Source organism: Panthera pardus, unplaced genomic scaffold (assembly GCF_024362965.1).
Source record: "Panthera pardus isolate Hobbes unplaced genomic scaffold, ASM2436296v1 HiC_scaffold_25, whole genome shotgun sequence".
NCBI classification, from domain to species: Eukaryota; Metazoa; Chordata; class Mammalia; order Carnivora; family Felidae; genus Panthera; species Panthera pardus.
This window is the reverse complement of record NW_026526821.1, coordinates 85141509-85161844: the sequence shown is the minus strand read 5'-3', so window position 1 is coordinate 85161844 and position 20336 is coordinate 85141509. Positions and strand designations below refer to the sequence as shown.

General features: G+C 35.9%; 1 protein-coding gene across 3 annotated transcripts in view; it reads right to left on the bottom strand.

The window, feature by feature from the left end:
* Nucleotides 1-493: 493 nt before the first annotated feature.
* Nucleotides 494-20336, bottom strand: part of APLF (aprataxin and PNKP like factor) — an 82844-nt gene continuing 63001 nt past the window's right edge. For 2 of the 3 annotated variants that reach the window (XM_019440528.2, XM_019440517.2), the window contains 2 exons: nucleotides 10460-10506; nucleotides 494-1008 (listed from right to left, as the gene is read on the bottom strand). In XM_019440528.2, coding sequence (XP_019296073.1) covers nucleotides 803-1008; nucleotides 10460-10506 — 253 coding nt within the window. In that variant the 3' untranslated portion in view covers nucleotides 494-802. The remainder of the gene's footprint in view (nucleotides 1009-10459; nucleotides 10507-20336) is intronic. The other variant, XM_019440534.2, reaches the window with a different exon arrangement.

Genomic DNA, 20336 nt, shown 5'->3' with positions numbered 1-20336 from the left:
TCTGAGAAAATTATGGTTAAAAATCATTTCTATATCTTTTAATGTAATGAAAGAACATTGAGAGTTAAAATAATCAGGCAGGACTTCAGGTTTGAAAAAAAACCCAAAACTGTCAAATCCTTTGGGTTTTTCTACTTTCAAGTTCAGACATACAGTAAATTACAGATATGGGGGACAAAATAACATTCCCTGTATGGTGAACATTTCGATAGTCTAGTTGAATCTATTTTCAGTATCCATTTGGTACTAATTTCCCCAAGTTTCAAAGCATAAAAGTAGTAAATGAAATTGTAAAGCTCATATGCAGGGTACCAGAAAAAATAACAGCCATTATATGATGGCTGTCACTTTTTAAAGCCTGGTTCTGCTTGAAGAATTACTGCAATAGCAATGAAAGAGGCATGCTTTCCCACCCATGATGTAATTTGCCTAGTTATGCTTGCCTAGTATTCTATAAAGATAGAATCTTTGGAAAAAAGAAACAAGGCCAAACTTTGTGCAACCTATGGCTTTTACTTTTTATTACCAACACACAAAGTAAATGAAAAAAATATCAATTGTTTCTCTTTAACTCTCGGCTTCCTATTTCCAGATGCTTTAAATAGGATAGAAAAAGCAAGGCAACAAAACAAATTCCATCCACTACATGAAGGTTGACCTATCAATGTTTCATTTGCAAAGAGTCAATAATAAAGTCATAACTATAAAAAGAAGGAAAACAATTATCGCTTAAGTGCCTCCTTAGTTCCTGAATTTTTTCCAGAAAGAAAAATATGAGCCATATATTAGCACAGCAAAAAAGTTACTTTTTCCTTTTCATAAATTTTTTTGCTTCTTTCAAAAGCTCTTCCATATCTTCCTTCTCTTGGTCTTCCTGCCCTGGTTCCCAGTCAGAATCTTCATCTGTTGGCTCATATTCTTCTTCCTCATCATCTAGAAAATGGTCATTGAGGTCATACTCATTGGATTGCCCAACATTATCACTATCTTCATCTGATATGCTCCTCACTGGAAAAAAAAAAAAATTTTTTTTCGGTACACAACAGATCAATCACCACTCAAACCTGAGAGTAGAGATATCTAACTATAAAATGTCTTTCTCTGACAAGAAGTATTGTTACTTAAGACATTGCTAACCACCACAAATTTCTAGAAAGAGGGCTAAAATTATTCTTTGTTAGAATTCTAACTTTTTAAAAAACATTTGTTTAATTTTAACTCTTCCTACCAAGAGGATCCTGAAACTAAAATGTCCTGTGAGGGCACCTGGGTGGCTCAGTCAGTTGAGCGTCTGACTTTGGCTCAGGTCATGATCTCACAGTTCGTGGGTTCAAGCTCCACCTTGGGCTCTGTGATGACAGCTCAGAGCCTGGAGGCTGCTTCAGATTCTATGTCTCCCTCTTTCTCTGCCCCTTCCCCACTTGCACTCTCACTCTCTCAATAAACATTAAAAAATTAAAAAATAAATTAAAAAAATTTTAAATGTCCTGTGAGATTCCTAATAATGGTTCCTTAATAATATAATCAAGCGTGCCTGGGTGACTCAGTCGGTTACGTGTCTGACTCTTGATTTCGGCTCAGGTCATGATCTTATGGTTCGTGAGTTCAAACCTTGCACTGGGCTCCATGCTGACAGCACAAGCCTACCTGGGATTCTCTCTCCTTCTCTCTGCCTTTCCCCTACTCTCTCTCTCTCAAAATAAATAAGTAAATAAAATAATAATATGATAATCATATTTATGCTCTCCTACCCTCCGGGGCGGTAGAATGTATTTTTGTCCCAGTTATTTACTATCCGTCCCTGTCATATGATTATATTTAACCACCCCACTGACATCAGACTTGGCCAAAGAAAAGTAGGTGGAAATGGTGTGTGTCACTTCCAAGGAGAAGCTTTAAGAGCCTTTCTGTAGTTTCTGCTGCAGCCATTTTCCCTCTGCCACAGTCTCCCTCATCCTAGATACAGGCTGATCCTTTAGTTCAGCTTCCAGGATGAGAACACACATGGGACACACGAAGGAGAAATACACCTATTTATTGTTGTGAGGCGCTGAAATTTGGGGACTGTTATCACAGTAAAGCTGGCACAATCTGTGATCAAATAAGAAAATATGAGTCTACACATTTTGTAAAGTTTAGTTTTATAGATCTTCCAGTTCATGTTTCAGTGACTGGGATTATTGAAAATATCAGGATGACTATGGTAACACCATTAGAATTTATAGGTTTCTAAATAATACTAGAATTATAATAGAATTTTTCCATCTCGAAATCCATTTCTTCCCTCATCCCACTTTTTTATTTTCATTGCAAGCCAACAGGCTTATTTTAAGATAAGCTCCCTAGGATGATGTGGAGCATTTAAGAAACAAGTAGGAAGATTCTCTCTGGAAATCTATGAATGGCAGAGGACAATCCCTGCGTGAACACCAAATGTAAGAGTTAAAAATATTATTGTTTGTACTTCTGTATATGCTTTACTTCACCTCTTCCTAAAATGTTCACATGCAATAGACAGTTAAAAAACACAAAAAAACACAAAAAAGTAAGGTAATTTATCTGTCCTCTTAATTGCCATAGTCCGGACATTTACATTTTTCTTAATATCGCTATTCATTTCCAGAGAGGATTTGAGCCAGCTTATATTAATGACGTCATAAAAAATACAAAGGAAAGTAGAAACTAAGAACATAAAAACCAGAATGTAAACATGTCAACCTTCATTTTTAACATAATTATTATAAATTGAGCATCAGGTTTCTCCCCAAGTTTCTTGGTAGCCAAAGCTAAAAAGGCTACATAATGATTTGCACAGTGCTCATTAGCATAAGAAGCACACTAGTCCCTTAAGGGAAATGTAGCACTGTATTTATTTGTATACATTTCTCATCTCCTGTAAGTATCCTGAGGGCATGTTTTACATCTAGCTAATCTCAACTCCCCATATAACTTTTATGACAGAAAACATTTAAAAAACATTTAGAGGGCAGTTTGCAGATGGCAAAAGGAGGGAGGGAGGAGGGAAGAACATCAATATTCTTCTTGGCCATTCTGCTTTGGAAGTATTTCATATACATAACTAGTGACATCTCAGCAAAGCATTTCCTTTCAGATTCAGAAATTACCCTGAAGATTTATAAGAGAAACATACATAAAGCTGAAACAACTTCAAGTTCTCCTCCTGCTTTATTGGCTGTTCCACTTCTCTAACATACTCCAGTCTTATATCCTAAATTCCCAAATGTATATCCTAAGCCCTGACCAACACCTGAATTCCAGACTCCTTTATCTCACTGCCTATATACTCTCTCTACTTGCATAACTAACAGGCATCCGAAACATATTCCCAGAACACAACTCTTGAGGTGCTTCACCCAAAACCTTTCTCTTATCAGTCTTAGTATATGACTTCTCCAACCTTGACCTTCTCCAAGAAATCTTGGAGTCATCCTTGAATATCCCCCACTGAAAACCCAATATCCAATATCCAATATGTCAAGAGATCCTGTTGACTCTGCCATCAAAATCTATCTGCCACTTCTCACTACATCTACTCCATACTCTGGTCGCCATACCATCATCTTCTTTTTTCAACCAGTTCCAATGTTCACCCAACTGGTTTCTGGCTTCCACTCTTGTCTATTCTCCACAGAGGAGCCAGAAAACCTTCCAATAGCTTTCTATCTCACTCTGAATTAAAACCGAAGTCCTTACTTATAGGTCCTGGCCTCTATTGCTTCTTGGCCTTTTGACTAAGATCAAGTGTATAGGTCCTGGCCTTAAGACCCTACACAACTGGCCCACAGCTAGCTTTTCTGATCTCATCTGCCACTCTTCACTTACTCGCTTTGTTTGAGTTCTACCCTTTCTCTACTGCTCCTTGAATAGTACAAGCAGGATCATCTCCAGGGCTTTTGGAGTCACTCTTCCCCTTGACTAGCATGCTCTTCCCCGAGATAATCACCTCTCTTACTCTCTCCTCCAAGTCTCTGCTCTAATATCAAATTTTCAGAGTCTGTTTACCATCCTACCCAAAATGGCACCTGCCTCCCACCACACATACCCTTGTCGTTCTGTCTGTCCTCTTACATAACTTTTCTTCTTAGCAGTTTTCACTACGTGACGTCATATAGTTATTTACATGTACATTGCCCACCTTTGTAAAATTCTACAAGAGCAAGACTTTGCCTCTATTGTATCCTCAGCTCTTGTAACAGTGCCTAACATATAGAAGACACTTAATATGTATATTTGTTGAATATATGAATGAACAAATCAACTGCTGAACACCTTTAGTTTTACAGAAATCCTTCATATTATAACCTACACTTTTATCACTAACCTGTCTATACAATGAATTACAATAAAGACTTTTATTTAAATCCTGCTAATTGAAGGGGCTTTAAGCTTCAATGAACCCTGGAAATCTTTAGCAACTTATTGGGCAGGCTCATTTCTTGAGCAATAGGCCATATTATTTGTTTCCTCAAAAAATTGTTTACATCTATCAAATTGTCATTTACATAAACATTACACTCATATTCTTTTAATAGGAGGTTCAGAATCTAAAAAAAAAAAAAAAAAAAAAAAATCTATAACAGAACTCCAAGTAGCTGGTAGTCAAATTTCATCCATTTTACTTCACATGAACAGGTATTTTGTGCTTTAAGTAAAAGCACCTGAAGAGTCAAACTCAGCTCTAGAATCCAGCTCTATGTCCTTTGTTAGTAGTGTCATGTCCATACTTCTTAACAGGGTTTTAAATGCTGACATGTGATTATCTTTCTGGAATCAATTATAATGGACCCTCCTTAGCCAATTAATGCATGACTTTAAATATTCCATAGTGTAGGGGCACCTGGGTGGCTCAGTTGGTTAAGTGTCTGACTCTTGATTTCAGCTCAGGTCATGATCTCATGGTTTGTGACACAGCCCTGCATCAGGCCCCATACTGACAGCTCAGAGCCCGCTTAGGGTTCTCTATCTCTCCCCTCTCTGCCTCACCACCCCCTCCACTTGCACACATGCTCTCTCTCCCTTTCTCTCAAAATAAATAGACATCTAAAAAACAAATAAAAATAAATATTCTACAGTGTAAATGCCATCTAGATGGGCACCTACTTTTTTTTTTTTTTAATTGCTGAAGGTGTTTTTACAAAACGTACAGTTTCTGCCTTTTGATGTAACCATGCAGATAGTGAAACTTTACTTATTTGGAAAATGCTCTGAATCAGCACACCTATTGATGTGAATTATTATATGATTTCCTGAATCATGGAAACAATCTCAACAAGCCCGGTTCTTAACTAAACATGGCTACCACCTAACCTAGGAATAAAATGCCTATCTTTACCACACAATTAGTAAGTTTTTATACAAAAGGGATATGAAGAACACTGAAATCAAGGCGGGAAAAAAATCCCATGCATGTACTCTCTAACTGGGCAAGCTGAAACACAGTATAGTATCTGGATATCTGGATTTAAAGTGATGCAAGTAGTCACGTTCACATAAACCTTGCTAGTAGCACTGTTTGCTATACAGAAATTTCAAAGAAAGCTTCTCATACAAGGAAGCTTGTTACTAGAGAACCAAGCAACATTCGATGAGGAATCCCATCACAGAAGATCCCAAGCCAAGACTCCAGTATTGTCCAGAGAATGCCGTGGTTGGTGAAAAGCTTATTAACATGCTAAACTAAACTAAACTAACAGGAGATACAGCAGTAGCTGTTTAACTGTTTACTCTACAACAAAACATAATTTTTTGTAGTGTTATTTTTTGTAGTTAAATTTCCACAGAATTAAATAGCATAATGCCATTTTTGAAAAAATAAGTGCCTATATGTAGCATTTTCTTGTATTACAACTACCTGATTTGAAATATAATTCTTGAGTGTGTCTGAGAAATCAGAAGTGAGCTTGTTTAGGGGCTCCTGGGTGGCTCAGTCAGTTAAGCGTCCGACTTCAGCTCAGGTTATGATCTCATCTCATGGCTTGCGGGTTCGAGCTCCGCGTCGGGCTCTGTGCTGACAGCTCAGAGCCTGGAGCCTGCTTCGGATTCTGTGTCTCTGGCTCTCTCTGTCCCTCCCTACTCACGCTCTGTCTCTCTGTCTCTCCAAAACAAATAAATATTTAAAAAAAAAAAAAAAAAAAAAAAAGAAGTGAAGTTGTTTCTTCCAAATCAAGGCGAACTCAGAAGTCATTTTTTCCCCTACCTTCACTTAGAAGCTTCTTGCTGCTAGTTTTCTGTTTTTATGTGATAGGCCATCCCCTTCATTCAACAAAAAGTCTCTTTAAAAAGCAGCATGGTAAGAGAAAGAGGCTAGACAGATGGGAGGGTAGAAGTCCAAAGATCTGGGTCATCAACAAGCCCATAAAAAATGAACAAGTCATTTAACTTAATGGCTTAATGGAATTTATGTTTTTATCTGTGAGTCAATGGATGTTGATTAAATTACTTCAAAAATCCTTTCTGAATTCTGATTTTAAAACTGAAGTTCTAATTTTAAGGCCAAAGTAGAAATCTTCATTTTCTCTATAGATCAGTGAGTAATATGAAATGTAGGAATGGACTGACAGCTTGACTGCACGAAGCAGTACAAGAGAAATAGGCTGCCACTTATTTTTAAAAATTGATGGGTAACATCAGACTTCCATGATGGAAAATAACCACCGTTAGGGAAGAAACAAACTCTTAACACGTTTAAAACAACATGGTATTAACTGGTTGGAATTAGGCTACAGCAATTTCTGACTTTTCTATTTATGCAGAGGAAAGTGTGATATGAAACTGACAATTCCTAAATTTGTATCTAATCTTTCTCTTACAGTTTAAAATTTCATTGTCAACTCTTACCCCAAGAACATAAGTCTGAAGAGTACAGTGTCAAATACATGTTGGAAGAAATGCTGGTTTTACAGAAAGAAAAGATTGTTCCAAACTGCTGATTTTTGCACACAGATTTCGGGTGTTAGGATCTAAGATGCCAGATGCCTCATAGCAGATTTACAGCTTAACGTCAATAATTTTTCAGATTTTATTTTCCTTTACCATTCTGATCTACTTTATTATATATGAATTTCTTTTTTTAAATACCATTGCACTAGCCTTTTTCATATCCCCAAATCTCTCAGCTTTCCCCACACTAAGCGGCAGTTTATATAATCTCATTTAAGTTCCATTAATTTTCACAATAGCTTTTAGAGCTTTTGGGTTCTACTTCTGGGGAAAAAAGCATATATAAGCAAATGTGCGCATACAGTGGCAGAACTAGAGAAATATTAAAATAGCTATCAGTAGAAAATTCTAAATTTCCAGGCATGAATGGTACTGACAGCACGGAATAATGCATATCACATAATGATAAAAGCCAGAATGACTTCAATAATCAGACGACAAAATGCTAATGATAATTTCTTTTAAATATCTCAACAGGTAAGTTAACTAAGAAAGTATAAAATAAAATTTTCCTGGCACTGATTACTCTTGCATTCAGTATCTTGTGCCAAAACCCCAGCACTTTAAAAAAGTGTGGGAAGTTAGTGAAATTTTAAGCCAATTAGATATGTAAGAAGTTTAACACATGGTTGCATCAAACCTACAGAAAATAAAATGCACTACATAAATTGTTACGTGTGTGGAAGAACTCTGCAGACAGAAATGTTCTAGGAGTGCTACAAATCAGAAGTTAAATAGTAAGAGTTCAACGCAGTTATTTTAATAGTGGTACTATATTAAATTTTATTGTCTTATTGTGTAGTTATGATACCCCCACCTCAAATTCAACATGCTTAAACTTTAAAAAAAGGAGACGGGGTGCCTGGGTGGCTCAGTGGGTTAAGTGTCCGACTCTTGATTTCAGCCCAGGTCATGACCTCACAATTGTTTGATGTTCTCTTTCTCTCACTCTGCCCTTCTTTTTTTCTCTCTCTCAAAAAAAAAAAAAAAAACGCAAACAAAAAACAAAACAAAACAAAACTACCTGGTTCTTCCTCCTGATCTCTACGATATGTAAATGTCATCCCCAGTCACCTGATAAACTGTATCATAATTCTGAGTCATCATTATTTCCTTTATGTCATCCCAGCTCCCACACCATAACCAATTAGTTGGCAGATCTGATTTTTCCTTCAAACTCTCACTTGTATCCAATTCTATTTTTCCATTCTCATGGTGGCCACTCTAGTTCTGGCCCTTTATTCAATTGCCTAATTAACACCCAGAAGACTTCTCCCACTCTAATTCAGACTGTTCATTCTCAGAAGCTTGATTTGGATAAAATACTGCCTCACCATTATTTGCCAATGCACCCACACCTTTGGTCTAACTTTCAAGAGCTTCTATAATCTGGCTTTGATATATCTTTTCATTATCATACACAGTAACTACAGAGACTCTCCACATTAGTTAAACTGATCCACTTACTAACTCCACACACAACTTACCATTTCTACCTAGATGTCCTTGATTGATCTATTATTTACTTTGACTGGGATGTCCTATACCTACCAGCCACAAAGTTAAGAGATAAAGATGATTTAAATACAACCAAGACCAATTTCAAGAACAACTTAGCATAAATTCCCACATCATGGTCTGCCCTGATAAGTCCCACTAGAAAGTGCTCCTGCCCTTTCCTTGGAGATTTTAGACCATCTCATCACAAGCATATAGAGCCAGAACTGGTTCTCATGGATCTCTGTAACTCTGCTCACTTGGAAGACATAATAAATGAATAAGCAAGTGTACAACAAATTAGTATACAAACACGATTAAGAACTTGGGCTATGTTAAACTTTAAGGATTTGGGAGATGAGAAAAACAAGGATGTTAGAATTCAGTGTTAAATATCTCTAAGTTAAGAAATACAATGAGACCCCCCAACATTCAATTTAATATTTGAAATACTCCAGACAACCTAATTTGTAAGTTTTAGAACAGGAGGAATGTTCTGACTACATTGCCATGTAACAACCCTTGAAAGTAGATTAAAAATAAAACTATCTATACTTTAAAAAAAAACTGTCTTTCCAATGAAAAGTTTTTCTTATAGCTGTTGCAAAAATATGCCTTCCTCCAGAAGATTCTCTAATAATAATTCAAAGAGACTTTTCAAAGAAAATTCAGATATTTTTAACTATGCCATCTGATGCATATTGATAACTTTTAGGAAAATGGTTCCCATTTCTATAAAAATACAGATGTGTCAAATGCCTTTTCATGGGACAGTGTTAAACTTTGTCAGTGAAATATAGCTCTAATTGCTATACATTACATGACTCCTGGAAGGAAAGTTCATTTAACCACCATACATGCTATATCACTAGATATAGCCCCAGTAAAAAAAAAGTGTAACATATAACCTCTGTACCCTATTAGCTCAGATAAAATGAGTTATTTGTGTCTGGAGTACTAAAGCATGAAAGTGTGTTTCAATGAGAAATTTCAAGTGGAATTCTCTTATGGCGAAATTCATTATTTTCATCACTTGGTTACAAGGTGGTTATGTTTACGCACACACAAGTGCATGGGGTCATAGCCTGTATAGTATGCATTTTATTCTCTCACTCTGTGAGCAGAAATACTGTATGCTGAATTGGCCTCTGCACTATATAAATGATATGAAGAAGCCAGAATCTGTTAAAGGTAAAAAATATTAGGGTTTGGAAGCAGGGGAAAGAGAAGGTAAAATAGAACTGCTGTACCTAGGACTGAAGGACACTTGATCATTGCTTCTCTGGTATCTGTCCTCCCTCCCTCTCCTTCTTCCAAAACTTTAGTTTCTGTTGGGGATCCCTGCAGTGACCCTACCTTGGTTCCAGGGATGGTACAAACTAATCAGTGGTCATAGTGATTGGTCCAAGAGTAAGATGTGATCTAAACCAGTAAAAAAAGCGAATTTCCTGATTCTTCATAGGAACAGTGAGAGCTAAAGTTATTCATCCTCTCTCTCTCCTTACATATAAACATGGGTGCTGAATAAGGATGCACATAGTTCCTTCGTTGGGACAGGAGCCAGTCTTAGGATAATAATGACGCCTCTCAAGACAGAATGATGAAAGGATATTGGGTCACTGGTGACAATATTGACATTACTAATGAGTCAAAGCAGTAAATCTTATCTAAATCCATCTCTACTTCTGGATTTTTCACTTAAAGAAGTCAGTAAGTTCTCATTACCATTTGGGCTAGCTTGAGATCATGTTTTCAGGTACTGGGAAACAAAAGAATCAAAACAGATACAAGGATACATATACATTGTTATGCAGTGATTGTAGAAAACCTCTGCTACATAAAAAATTTATCACTATTTTTCATCTAAGAAAAATCATTAAAATCAGCAAATTCATGGAGGCAGAGATAAAAAAAAATTCACATAAGTGGAAACTACATCTAGGTTCAACAAGAGAATCATTTGACAGTTTCATTTTGAGTTTACTCAAGTAAAATTACTTACCTGGATGTGTACTATGTCTATATTCTATCTTGTGCTGGGGATTCTTCCTAAAACAAAACAAAACAAAGCAAAAAAAAAAAAAAAAAGGCAAATATAAGATTTTTCCAATCACTAAATATTAGTAAAGACTATTTAAATTAAACTAGAACACTCACTAACCTACAAATAAAAATTAGGTCCCAATAAGTGTTTTATTGAAAAGCATTTGCTTTTTTGTTATTGTTGTTAACTATAGTCACTATGTTGTATGAAGCATCTGCTTTTTAATTACAACATTTAATAAGTGCCTACTACATGCTGGGCATATTTCTGGGGAAATATCTTCTGGGCAGATATCCTGTTGAACCAAAATTTTTACCTCAAGACTTACTAGAGAAAAACAGTATAAGACAAATAAAATACAACATATCATATTCCCAAAATACAATACTGTATTTCTAAAATGTCAATGCCATATATCATATATAAAAATATAATGTAAAGTAGTGTATAAAACTTAGAACACAAAGTATCAAATATGTGTGTCTATGTGTGTATGCATGTAATGTCTAAGAGGATACTTTTAAGGCTCTTCTTGAATCCAAAGACCAAAGCACTTAAGTCATATCTCTAAAGATTTCCAGTTGTTATGAGGATACAGAAAAGTTAATTTGCATTGAGAAATTCATATGACATATTCCAAAGTCAAACGGAAACTACTGTTTGGATATCTATTTTTTATTATACGTACTCATGATCTCTTCTATTATTTTATTAGCTAAACGCGAATAAAATAGCATTTAGCTAATAAACTGCCCAGGCAGCACAAAATCCAAAGCAGTAACTGGTCCATCATTACCAGCTTGATGAGTACCTCTCTATGGTGGGCTAATGTGGGAGAGCTGGGGGACACTGACAATAGGTATGTGCTGAGGTGCACCGCTCATACGAAGCTGTTGTGAGAATTCATGAAGAATACGGAGCAAGTCCTTAGTCTAAGGACGCAATAAGTTGTAAGTAATTAATGTTAGCCATTGACACATCCATCACTGGTTCCAGAAATAGTCATGGGGCACCAATTGCATGTCAGTCTCTGTGTCAAGTGTCAGTGACATTGCTTATTGCTAATATCTCTTTTTAGGATAGCATTTAATACAGTATAAGATTGCAACCACACAGTTAATTAGGGCCATAACTCAACAGTTTTGAAAAGTGGAAAAAAGATTCTACAAAAGACTGTGTATTTGGGATAATTAACCTAAATGTGACCTTTTAATGGAAAAGAAACTTCAAAGTTGAGAGAAATAAACTGGACAACTTAAATGCGGCGAAGAGAAGTGCAAATGAACAAAGCTGCTGTGATGATTTGTGGGAAGACCTTTCCTTACTGACGTGTTTAATTCAGACTGAATTAAAATTCAATTAATGCTGGACAAGTCAGGGGAGGAAGAACAGACACATGAGGGACATTAATACCAAAATTATTCTTCATCAATAATCTAGAAAAAGACCGTTGGTCATCTGAGATTATTTTGGGTAACCTTTTAAAAACTCTGTGTGTGTGTGTGTGTGTGTGTGTGTGTGTGTGTGTGTTAAAATTAAACACACTGGTAGCTTTTTGTTTTGAAAAAAAATATCAAACATACTAAAAAGTAGCAAGATTAGTACCCTGAAATTCCATATACCTTCATCGAGATTCTTCAAATGTTAACCCTCTACACAGATGCTCCATTGTTGTTGTTGTTGTTGTTTTTGTTACTACTTATGGTCTTTTGAGATTTAAAACTTTTTCTTTTTTTAAAAAATTTTTTAAAAGTTTATTTATTTATTTTGAGAGAGACAGTGCAAGTAGGGGAGGGGCAGAGAGACAGAGGAGACAGTGAATCCCAAGCAGGCTCCATGCCATCAGTGCAGAGATTGACACAGGGCTTGAACCCACAAAACTGCAAGATCATAACCCAAGCCGAAACCAAGAGTCAGACACAACCAACTGAGCCACCCAAGAACTCCTCTCCTTCTTTTTAAAATGTATTTTTTTTTCAGGTCTTAAGCAGTCCTGTCTTTTCCCACTTTGCCTTTAATAATTAAGAAAAGAAATATTAAAAAGTTAAATACAGTCTTAATTGTTTGCCACCAGAGCCTCTTCCAAAACGGTATGGAGGTTCATCAAAAAATTAAAAGTAGAAATACCATATGATCCAATAATTCCACTACTGGGTATTTACCCAAAGAAAGAAAAACACTAATTCCAAAGGATATATGCACCATATGTTTACTGCAGCATTCTTTACAATAGCCAAGATATGGAAGCAACCTAAGAGTCCATCGATAGACAGATGGATAAGGAAGATGTAGTGTGTGTGTGTATATATACATATGTGTGTGTGTGTGTGTGTGTGTGTGTGTATGTGCGTATATATACGTATATATGTATATATATGTATATATATATATATGTATATACGTATATATACGCACATACACACACACACACACACACACACACACACACACACACACACAACCAGAATATTACACAGCCATAAAAATGGATGAAATTGTGCCATTTGCAATAAATAACATGTATGGCCCTAGAGGCTATTATGCTAAGTGAAATAAGACAGAGAAAGACAAATACTATATGATTTCACTCTCACGTGGAATAAAAAAAAAACCAAATGAATAAACAAACAAAATCAGAATCAGACCTATAAATACCAGGAACAAACTGACAGTTACCAGAGGGGAGGGAACTGGGGGATGGACAAAAATGGGTGAAGGAGAGCTTCCAGTTATAGAATGAACAAGTCATGTGAATAAATGGCACAAAATAAGGAATATAATCAATGATACTGTAAGAGTGATGGTGACAGATGGTGACTACACTGTGGTCAGCATATATAAACTTGTTAAATCACTAGGTTGTATACCTGAAACTAATGTAACATTGTGTGTCAATTACACTCAAATAAAAAAAGTATAGAAATGAAACCAAGGACTTAACAGAGACTCAAGTACAGTTTACGCACCAAATACCAGTGAAAAGACTGCTGATAACAGTTGTCAATGCCAGATAGACTGAAAGTGAAAACATTTTTAAAAGGCAGATGTGGGTGGGGAGCAGGTAGTGATTCAACCTCAAGTTTGCAGAAGGTGGTTCCCCTTCTCTATTATCTTTTTTATTTAAGTTTATTTTATTTATTTTGAGAGAGAGAGAGTGAGCGCATAAGCAGGGGAGGGGCAGAGAGAGGGAGAGAGAGAGAACCCCAAGCAGGCTCTGCGCCATCAGCATGGAGCCCAATGCAGGGCTCGATCCCATAAACCATGAGATCACGACCTGAGCCAAAATCAAGAGTTGGACACTCAATCCCCTGAACCACTCAGGCGCCCCCTGTCTTCTCTATTATCCTGAAACACATCCATAATTGCACTCATATACCCAATCTACATAATCTAACCTTATATACTACCTAGGCAAACCATTTCAGAATGAAAGATTTCTGAAAAAAAAAAAAAAAAAAGCTTAATATTTATATATTCCAAAAAGAGCAGAAAAATGTATTATGAAACTTTGTACTCAGAAAACAAAAAAAAGATTTTCAGCTCCATGGACAGATTTTCATCTGCCTTAGAGAGAGAAATGTTTCTTTGAGGCTCTGATAATAGTTTCCACCCTCTCACAGAACTTGCTATTTTAAGACAAGTGTAAGACTGCAATGGAGGCCAGAAGCAACTAGTTGATTTGGTACTCTTCCACATTTAGAGGCCAAACTCTATCTTGAAAACAAAGAAACTATCCTCTGTGATAAGTTCAAAAGTTTCCTGTTTAGGAACTTTAGGATATATTTCCAAATATATTTTCTTCGTTGATGATAAATATAACTCTCAGAATAGACATACTTCAGGAGGAAAATGAGCCGAGAAAGAAAAGATAGTATATCACATGCAAAAGTACATACTCAAAATAAAAACAAATTTTAGACATGTTTTGTTTATGCAGCAATTTAAATGTTAAAAAAAATAAGTATTCTGAATGTTAAACTCTTAAATTCTCTTCTTCTTCAAGGTGCCCCATAATCCCAGTCCCAACCTTTATCTGCAGCTCAACCCTTCCTTCATTTCTACTCTGGGGAAGTAGTTTTTGATTCTTTGCCATTGATAGATACTTGCTCCCAGCCTTTTTGCCAAGAATATTCTAAGTATACATTACCTAAGTTAAAATCACCTCCCTCAGAAAGGCAATGCCGATAATCACTGGGACACAGCCCTAGAATATGTCGTCTATATCTACTGTTTGGTACTCACTACATAATTTCTTATGTTGTCATCTAAATTTTCAACACAAATGTGTGTGTGCATGTGTATGTTTTATCTCTATCATCCATCAAATCAGTCACTGGAAGCCACAGAGTTTTTCTTATACCTTTTAATACCTTTTATAGCACCTTCTACAAGGTGGCATTCAACGGTAATCTTAACAAATTTATCTACTAGAATATAATCAACTCTTTTCTTTGAAAAAAGTTTTTTAATTAAGCTTTTACATGAGTTCCCAAAATGATGGAATATTTTATATTTTTCTATTTTATAAGAAAAAAAGAAACTTGTTTTTGCTAGCTTTACTATTATTTCTTAAGAAAATAATTGTTGAGGGGTGCCAGGGTGGCTCAGTCAGTTGAGTGTCCGACTGTTGATTTTGGCTGTGATTATGATCTCACGGTTCATGGCTTGGAGCCCCGTTCGGGCTCTTCACTCACTTAAGGTGCAGAGCCTACTTGGGATTCTCTCTCTCTTCCTGTCTCTCTCTGCCCCTCCCCCACTGATGCTCATGTACGCACATGCTCTCTCTCTCAAAATAAATAAACTTAAAAATTATTTTAAGACAATAATTGTTGAAAAGAATGTGAAAGAATCATTTGCAATACAAATCGAAGTTTAAAATTCTAATTGGTTGGAATACAAAAAGCAGTTTCTAGCAATTTCTAAACTGATAAGTTTTTTCAGTTCATGTTCATACTTAATTTTTTTTTAAATAAATCCTAATCGATGGATCCTGATGTTTTCAGACCTCAGTTTTGAAAGGCAGTTTTTCTACTGTAAAGATCCCAGAGAATGCCTATTCTATTAGGTTGGAAACAGTGTCAATGTGCTGAAACTGCTTTACATTCACACAAAGTTAACAATCCAAGTACTCACTGAACCTTTTTGTACAAACCTAAGCCTACAATGTGTTAGAATTTCCTGCCATTAACAATTCATATTACTTCCCCAGGAAACAATGAAAATCTAACAATCATATTAAGCAGACTCCACTGTAATCAGTTTCCTGAGATACCGACTGCTCAGCATAAGACACTTAGCTTTGGTCAATCAACTGTGCAAGGAACACAGGAACACAGAGTCACAAATGCTTAAGAAATGGATGCCATGTGTCTTGGACCTGTTCTGACCTGGCTTGTTAAACGCTGGATCACTGGCATCGCTATGAAAGGGGTTCAGGTTTCAGGATCAAAAGAGCTGATTTTGAATTTGAACTATACCTTTTACTGGTTATGTGATTCAGGACAAGTCCTATAAACCAAGCCATCATTTACTCATCTGTAAAGCAGGGATAATACTGCTCACCTCACATGGGTTTGTTCCAAGGGTTAAATATGTATATATATGTATAAACACTTGTAGGCTATTAAGCATATTCCAGGTGTCAGCTATTTTTATAGAAATAGAAATTAATGGGGCGCCTGGGTGATTATTCGACCTTTCTGGCTCAGGTCATGATCTCACAGTTTGTGAGTTCAAGCCCCACACTGAGCCCACTGCTGTGAGTGCAAAGACTGCTTTGGATCCTCTGTCTCCCTCCCTCTGCCCCTCCCCCACTCATTCTCTCTCTCTCTCTCTCTCTCTCTCTCTCTCAAAAATAAACATTTTTTAAAAATTAAAAACAAGAAATAGAAATTACTTTTGCTTTTAGATAGCCAACAATGTTTGGAAACTCTATATGTTAGTAAAAGTAATTGACAATTAATACTAAATACCTGATTTGGCTTTCAATAATACATATTATTATGATTGAATATTTTCCCCATACTTCTCACACTTATATAATATTTTCTAACACTTACCTATGCATATCTCATTTTCAAAAATCAGTCATTTCATAACAAAGCAGAATGTCTTTTTCATACAACCCTGGGTTGAGGCTAAGTGGCAATTCTGTGCAGCTCCATGGGAACATATTGAGCATCTGAAATAACTTTCAAGAATAATGCCAAGTTCCACTAGGACTTTTTCCTAATAATGAATGGAAATACTTAGAGTTCATTCATAAAAGATTTACATGCATCTTATTCACAAATGGCATTTTCTGTAACTTAGCAGGCCTCAAAATCCTGAGGCTCTGAGTTGGTTTTTTTTCATTATTATTAATTATTAATGGTAATCTTTAATTTCTACACCTAAAACTATAGACCCATAACCACACTGGGTTTAAGGAGCTGTTATATTTTAAAATACACATTTTCGAAAAAAAATTTTGCTTTTTATGATATTGGTATTTGATACATATCGGAAGGAAGAACACTCTAGGAAGAGGAAATAGAAAATGCCTGTAAATTTGCTAAGGCCCTGAGGTAGGAAACAAGCTAGGATATCTGGAAAAACACACAGATTTGTGTAGCTCAAAGAGAATGGGTGAGAAAGAAAACAGCAGGAAATGAAGTCAGAGAAGGGCTTGTAAGCTATTATAAAGAGTTTTGTGGGAAAGTATTGGGAGATTTTGAGTACGAAAACATGACAGGACTTAATTTTAGAGAATTACTCTGGTTGCTTGGAAAATGAACTATTGGAGGTCAGGAGGAGAAACAGGGGTATCTGTTAAGAAGCTATTGCAGTAGTTCAGGTAAGAGATGATGGTGGTTATGACTCAAATAGTAGAGGTAGGGGAAGTAAGAAATGGTCACGGTCTTAATATGTTTTCAAGGCTGAAATGGCAAAAACCACTGATGGACTGAATGAGTCATGTGAAGGAAAGAGAAGCATCAAGGCTGCTTTTAGGTTTGAGGCCTAAATACTGTGTGAATGGTGAAGTCATTTACACAGGTGAACACTTGGGGAAGAGTTGTTTACTAATGATAAAAATCAACAGTTCTGTTTCAGATGTAGTAAGTTTGAATTACCAAAGTGTGAGTCTGGTGTCATTAAATTGAATTAGATCTTCTCAGGAGTAAGAACAGAATACAGAAGGGCTGCAATCAGAGAACCGAGCCCTGTGGCCCTGTGATAATTACAGGTAGGGAAAAGAAGAGACAGCAAAGAAGGTTAAGGAAGAGCAGCCAGGAATATAACTGGTCTGGCTTTACGAATATGAATAAATTGCTCTGTGTTCTGGATAACCCCACTACTGAGTGCAGGACCCCAGAATACAAATGATCCAACCTCTGTGTTTTCCATGTTTTCATGAGGAGTTGAAGCCCAGGAAAATCAAATGACATGCAAAGTTATGCCACAGAGTTAGCATAACCATCTACAACCTAAGTCTGCCGACTTAAAAACCCATTATCTCTCCACTGTATGCAATACCTAAAGATTAACTAGGCAACAGTAACAAAAACAGAATAATACTGTTTATTTTTGTTTACTTCCAAAGATTTGGTAACTTAATACCAAAAATTTTAAATGAACCTGAAGTACTATTTTACATCAGCTTCTACAATAGTGACTAGTACATCGGATGCTCAATATTTGCTCAATAAGTGATCATACTATTATTTTTGTTTTCATTACAAAATAATTTATCTTGCATTTTTGAAAGCCACCATCTATTTTAAAACCTAAAGCAAAAACATGAATCCTATGTTACCAAATATCTAAGTCTCAAAATTTAGGGAAAAAAAAGTTACCAAATACAGTCTTCATTAAACAAAAAAAGAGAGTAACCAGCATGAGATAATAGAAAGTAGCCAATTTGTTAATTGAATATCATTACAATTTACTATCTGTGCCAAAAGAACTCTGAAATTCTTATATATGTGCAATTAACACTAAACATAACAAAGGTAATCAAACTTCTTATTATGAAAATAGATGCATATTCAAATAAAGGACCAAGAAAAACAAAGTCACAGAAGACGTTCCAGTACATTTTTTCAAGGCTACATAGATATAATTGATGTGGTTACTGCTACTTCTAAATGAAGTTTAAAAAAAAGTATAGCCATGTCTTATGTAACACTGCACAGCTAAGCAGTGTATTTAGTCTAAGATACTTTCTTCTAAGATTATATTCTTACACATGATTAATGAACTGCAAGCATCACAAACAATAACAGGTTACTCCCTCTGTGTGCAGATCCTATAAAAGTGGATAAGACACTATCAACTTTGATTATTAACTAAAAATGATTGACGGGTCTCACATGATTGATTCTGGAAATCTCAACTACCAGACAACTGAGTTTTTCCTTATTAAAACCTATTCATTTTGCTTCAAATAAAATAATAATGGATTTACACTAAACACACATTCCTAATTTTTATGAAGCAACTCCCCAAAGTCAGTATCTCCTAGTTTGAAGCATACGTTTGCATACATGATCAATTAAGATAATATTGCAATAACTTGGGACACTTTTCAAAAACAGGAGATAGAATGAAATTTTAGAGCATACCTATAAATTTGGATTAGCAAATAACAAAAGATAATGAATTTACTATCAAATATACTTTTTTTTTTTTTAACGTTTATTTGTTTTTGAGGGACAGAGACAGACTGTGAGTGGGGGAGGGGCAGAGAGAGAGAGAGAGAGAGAGAGAGAGACACAGAATCCAAAGCAGGCACCAGGCTCCAACCTGTCAGCACAGGCCCCGACGTGGGGCTTGAACTCATGAACTGTGAGATCATGACATGAGCCGAAGTCGGATGCTCAACCGACTGAACCACCCAGGCACCCCTCAAATATACTTTTTTAACAATGATTTATGCTTGTTGCAAAACACTGTGTTCTTTCAATTATAGAGATCATGTTGTAGATTCATTACAATGAGAACACTTATAGTTGATAACTAATACACTTCCTTACATCATCCCTCTTAGAAGGTATTATAATTTTAAAAATTAGAAGTAGGTCATTGGCTTCCAAAAAACAACAAGGCACCGACTTTTTCATTTGCATAATACATACCTGCCTTAAGTTTTGTAAATCTAAGTTAATGTATGTGAGTTTGACTTTACATTTTTGTACTAAACTGACTGAAGATGGACTCTATTCATTTGTGTGTGTGTGTGTGTGTGTGTGTGTGTGTGTGTGTGTGTGTACACACACACTAGGGTTAGTGCTTAATTTAACAAACGAGAACAGGAATAATGCACTGCATTAAATCCTATTACACACCAGAGGAAATGAATGTGTCAGAGGCAGACGCAGCAATCACTAGGTTATATTAGATATTAAGTATCTAATGTTCTAATTCAGACAAGTACCTTAACCTAATCAAAAACATTAAACTGAGCAAGTCTTCTGACAGACTGTAGTAAACAGCTCAAAAGGAATAAATCAGATTAAATGGGCAAGATACTTAAAACAACATCAACTAGTTCTTTTTGTGAGGTTTAAAAAAGTAGAATGTCAAACAAAATTTTAGTAATGCCTGTTGTCTAGAAAAGAGTAAAATTTAATAATTAAGTATCTTTTTAAATTATCTATTTATTAAAGTGTATTTATTTTGAGAGAGAGCGAGCAAGAGAGAGCACACCAGTGGGGAAGGGGCAGAGAGAGAGAGGGAGAGAGAGAGAATCCCAAGCAGGCTCTGTACTATCTAAAGCCTGATGCAGGGCCTCAACTCACGAACCATGAGCTCATGACCTGAGCCCAAATCAAAAGGCGAACACTTAACTGAGCCA